We start from the raw sequence: 2,081 nt of genomic DNA on the forward strand, positions 1-2,081 counted from the left end.
GAGCATATGAATGATATATTTGCTCTGAGGGCATACATTAATTAAACGCTTATAAATTTTTTGTAAAAGTATAAAATATTTTACACATTTTTGTAGTCTACCACATAAATTGTGTTATAAGTAAAATATAAACAAATAGTTTTCTTCAAAAAAAGAAAAAAAAAAATCTGATTGGCCTTTCAAAACTAACTCAATCCCAAAATCTTTTCCTTTGATCTCTCTTTGCACTTAATACCCCTGCCCCACCACATTATAGAAAACAAGATTTTATCAACAAAAACCGCAGAGAATCGTGGCTTGAGCCCCTATAAAAATACCTCCTTTCATCCTTCTAACCACACCAATTCACTCTCTCCCCCTCTCTCTCTCTCTCTCTCTCTCTCACACACACACACACACACACACACACGAGCACAATCTAGCCTGTTCTGAGCTAGGAAAAGGCTTTTAAGCATGGGTTTTGCTACAAATGCATTGTTGCTAGTGCAACTCATGCTCCTAGTGAGCACCACCCTCACTGTGTTTGCCTCACCAATCCCAGTAGACCCCCCAAGTCACCACCCTCACCCACCAACTCCAGCTCCAGTTTACCCACCTACATACCACCATGGCCACCCACCAAGTGAAGCACCAGCACACCCACCTACTTACCACCATGGCCACCCTCCAAGTGAAGCACCAGCTCACCACCACCACCACCACCACCACGGCCACCCTCCAAGCCACTCACCAGTTCACCCACCAGCTCACCATGAACCTCCTCACCATGCTCCTCCTAGCCACCCACCAGTTCTTCCCCCATCTCACCCTCCTCGCTACCCACCTCATCACTACCCACCTCATCACCCACCAAGAGGTTCACCTGTCCCAAGGAGCTTTGTAGCTGTACAAGGTGTTGTTTATTGCAAGTCCTGCAAGTATGCTGGGGCTGACACCCTCTTGGGTGCTTCACCTATTGATGGTACTTTCTTCGAATTTCTCATGCTTATTGTATTTGTACAATTTTGAAATTTCATCTTTCCTAGGCCAACAATATGTTTATTTTTTAAATAAAAATTTTAAACTTCATTTTGAAATTTCTTTTTGATTTTAACTTTTTGTCCATCCACTGTGCAGTAATCAGTTTAAAAATATTAATTTGTTGCTTTGTTTGACGTCCATTGTCAATGATAAGATTTTCAGCATGCATCGTATAATACTTGCTACCCCAGAAAAAGACAAAGAGCTGAAAGCTCTTTTCCATACCGTTTGGAAGAAATTTCTCCTACATCCCGTGATTCATAAAACTATTTTAGTTTATAACTTATTAAATTATTTAAAAATCATATTAAGTTATATAATTAAAAATATATACCTAAATAGTTTTGTCTATAACTTTCCAAAGAGATTTTTCATTTAAATTGATTTTGAGAAAAAAGAAAGTGTTTGTATCATAAAAAAGCAGCATTGTCATGGCAACGCAAAAGTTAAAGTAGCTGTTATCCATTTTTAACTTCTTTCATGCTAAGCACGCTTTCCCTAGATATATATTATGACCAAACGTACTGAGTCATCTCTGACTATGGCATTGATTTTTTGCAGGTGCCGTGGTAAAGTTTCAGTGCAATAACACCAAGTACCCAGTGATCCAAACAGCTAAAACTGATAAGAACGGCTATTTCTTCATCACTGCACCCAAGACCATCACCTCCTTTGGTGCTCACAAGTGCAAGGTGTTCATAGTCTCATCACCATTGGCCTCATGCAACAAGCCCTCTGATCTTCACTATGGTCTCCAGGGTGCCAGCCTAAGGCCTGAGAAGCCATATATGGCCGATAAACTCCCATTCATTCTCTACACTGTTGGACCCTTTGCTTTTGACCCCAAATGCCCACTCTAAATATTTTCACAGCTTGTATTAATTAATTAATGTCTTTATTTGCGTTATTACCACCACTTTCTAGGCTTCCGTTCCATGATTTAGGCCACATTGTTGTATTGGCACTTTGGTGATTTTGCTTGGGATCTTGCTTGAGTTGTAATAAATGATGTTTATCAATAGGATTATTATATATTAGTAATAAATAAATTCATTTGAGTC

At 39.3% G+C, this 2,081-nt stretch overlaps 1 protein-coding gene across 1 annotated transcript; it reads left to right on the plus strand.

Moving 5' to 3' along the window:
- Positions 1 to 340: 340 nt before the first annotated feature.
- On the plus strand, positions 341 to 2,081 carry LOC112024237 (non-classical arabinogalactan protein 31). Its single transcript, XM_024056880.2, has 2 exons — positions 341 to 961; positions 1,582 to 2,081. Exons 1-2 carry the CDS (start codon positions 454 to 456, stop codon positions 1,878 to 1,880), a joined length of 807 nt encoding a protein of 268 aa, XP_023912648.1. The 5' UTR covers positions 341 to 453; the 3' UTR covers positions 1,881 to 2,081.

Source organism: Quercus suber, unplaced genomic scaffold, assembly GCF_002906115.3.
Source record: "Quercus suber isolate HL8 unplaced genomic scaffold, Cork oak 2.0 scaffold_140, whole genome shotgun sequence".
NCBI lineage: Eukaryota > Viridiplantae > Streptophyta > Magnoliopsida > Fagales > Fagaceae > Quercus > Quercus suber.

Bases quoted from the DNA above. Each gene is read 5' to 3' on its own strand.
- LOC112024237 (XM_024056880.2), top strand. From the start codon at position 454: ATGGGTTTTGCTACAAATGCATTGTTGCTAGTGCAACTCATGCTCCTA. The intron at 962-1,581 runs GTACTTTCTTCG...GATTTTTTGCAG, and splicing joins GGGTGCTTCACCTATTGATG to GTGCCGTGGTAAAGTTTCAG.